General features: G+C 32.7%; 1 protein-coding gene across 1 annotated transcript; it reads left to right on the top strand.

Annotated features, from left to right (window-relative positions):
• Nucleotides 1–872: 872 nt before the first annotated feature.
• LOC137809440 (tetrahydroberberine oxidase-like) lies at nt 873–1,757 on the top strand. Its single transcript, XM_068610550.1, has one exon. The coding sequence runs from the start codon at nt 873–875 to the stop codon at nt 1,755–1,757; it is 885 nt and encodes a 294-aa protein (XP_068466651.1).
• Nucleotides 1,758–2,041: the final 284 nt, after the last annotated feature.

The raw sequence follows: 2,041 nt of genomic DNA, 5'->3' as shown, positions 1-2,041 counted from the left end.
ATCGCCCCCCAAACGTCATTAACCACATCAGAAGCCGAACACAACCTGAATTGTTGGAAGTTTACTAAAGGATCCTTGCGAATAACAAACGACACTCCAAGCCACTCAAAACAAAGACACCACACCCGCCAGGTAAACTCGCAGACGGAAAACAGATGACATGACGACTCCTCCACCTTCCCACACAAACCACACACCATATTCTCTACCACCACCCCTCGCCTTTCCAAATTTACCCTAGTAGCACTATTCATATTATTAATACTATTCATATTATTCACATTATTAATACTATTCATATTATTCATACTATTCATATTATTCATACTATTCATATTATTAATATTATTAATAATAATAAGTATAACAAAAATCATAATAATACTAAAGAATTTGTCTGTGGTTAAAGTTTTTTTTGTTATTGAAGGAACTTTTGTTCGAATCTCATCCAATGTTGATTTTATTTTAATTTCCCCTTCATAGTGCCAAAGTTACATACGGAAAAATATGTATGTAATACCTGTTTACATACGGATTTTGATCCCCTGGATGATACATCAAATGAAAATCATAATCTTTCATACAAATAATGTAATTAAGCTCCATACAAATAATGTCTTCAAATCTTCAAAGTAAACATCATAAATACCAACTCTAAGTTATGAATAGGATAATTCTCTTATGAACTTTGAGTTGTATATGCAACTCTTCTCTTCTCTTGCATTAAAACACAATTCAATCCTTTATGTGAATCATCATAATAAACCTCAATAGATTTTTCTATATGAGAAATCACCAACATTGAAGTACTAACAAACCTTTTCTTTAACAAACCTTTTCTTCAACTCCATGAAACTCTCTATTATCTCTCAATGCAAAAGTTTGATTTTCAGAAGTTAATTGTGTCAAGGTGCTTTTATCTTGAAAAAATATCTGAAACAAAACTAGATTCACAAAACTTTGATTTTCAGAAGTTTGAACGCATAATGATTAGGGTGGACATAACAAGGGTTAATTCAAGTCAACATGGAAAGCTAACAATACAAGCCAGTTTTGTGTCCTTGTTTCTGGGAGGAGTAGAAAAGCTTATTCCATTGATGCAAAACAACCTCCCAGAGTTGGGTTTGGACAGAAACGACTGTAAAGAGACGAGTTGGATTGGCTCAGCTGTTTTCACCAATGCTGTGTTGATTGGATCTTCAGGCAATGAACCCCCCGAATCTATGCTCAACCAAACTCAAATTCGTTCTGGATATTTCAAAGCAAAATCTGATTATGTGAAACAACCCATTCCTATTGAGGGATTACGAGGATTATGGCGTTTGCTTTGTGACGCTAAGGTTGAATATGCTCAACTTCAATTGGCTCCTTATGGGGGCATAATGAACGAGATTTCAGAGTCTGAAATTGCGTTCTCGCACAGATCTCAATACATTTTTCATATTCACTATTCGGTCATCTGGCAAGAGGAAGGGGACGAGATAGCACAAAGGCATATGGATTGGATTAGAAGACTCTATAAATATATGGAACCTTATGTTTCAAATTCTCCAAGAGCTGCATATATAAATTACAGAGATCTTGACATTGGGGTAAATAACAATGATTTCACAAGCTACACCCATGCCAGCATTTGGGGTTTGAAGTATTTCAATAATAATTTCAAGAGATTGGTTAGAGTAAAGACCAAGGTTGATCCTGAAAACTTTTTCAGGAACGAACAAAGCATTCCTATACTGTCCATTGAAGAATATTAAATTATTTTTAAACCATCTAGTATGTAGAATTCAAATAAAATAAATTTAATGAATGGTAAACCATCTAGTATCTACCATTCAAATAAAATATGTTGTTATGCTTCTAAATTATGTTTTTGAGAGTAATTCAAATGTTTAGAATTACTCTTAATAATATTGTTCACAAAAATGTCATTTTATTAGAATATTATTGACAAAAGTGCAATATTATTAGAGTTGATGACTGCTCTAAAATGATAAATTTTTTTTGATAAACATAAAATTATTAGATTTAAGAGAGTCTT

Source organism: Phaseolus vulgaris, chromosome 2, assembly GCF_000499845.2.
Source record: "Phaseolus vulgaris cultivar G19833 chromosome 2, P. vulgaris v2.0, whole genome shotgun sequence".
Taxonomy (NCBI): Eukaryota; Viridiplantae; Streptophyta; class Magnoliopsida; order Fabales; family Fabaceae; genus Phaseolus; species Phaseolus vulgaris.
The sequence above is the reverse complement of the archived record's forward strand: the minus strand, read 5'-3'. Positions and strand labels throughout refer to the sequence as shown.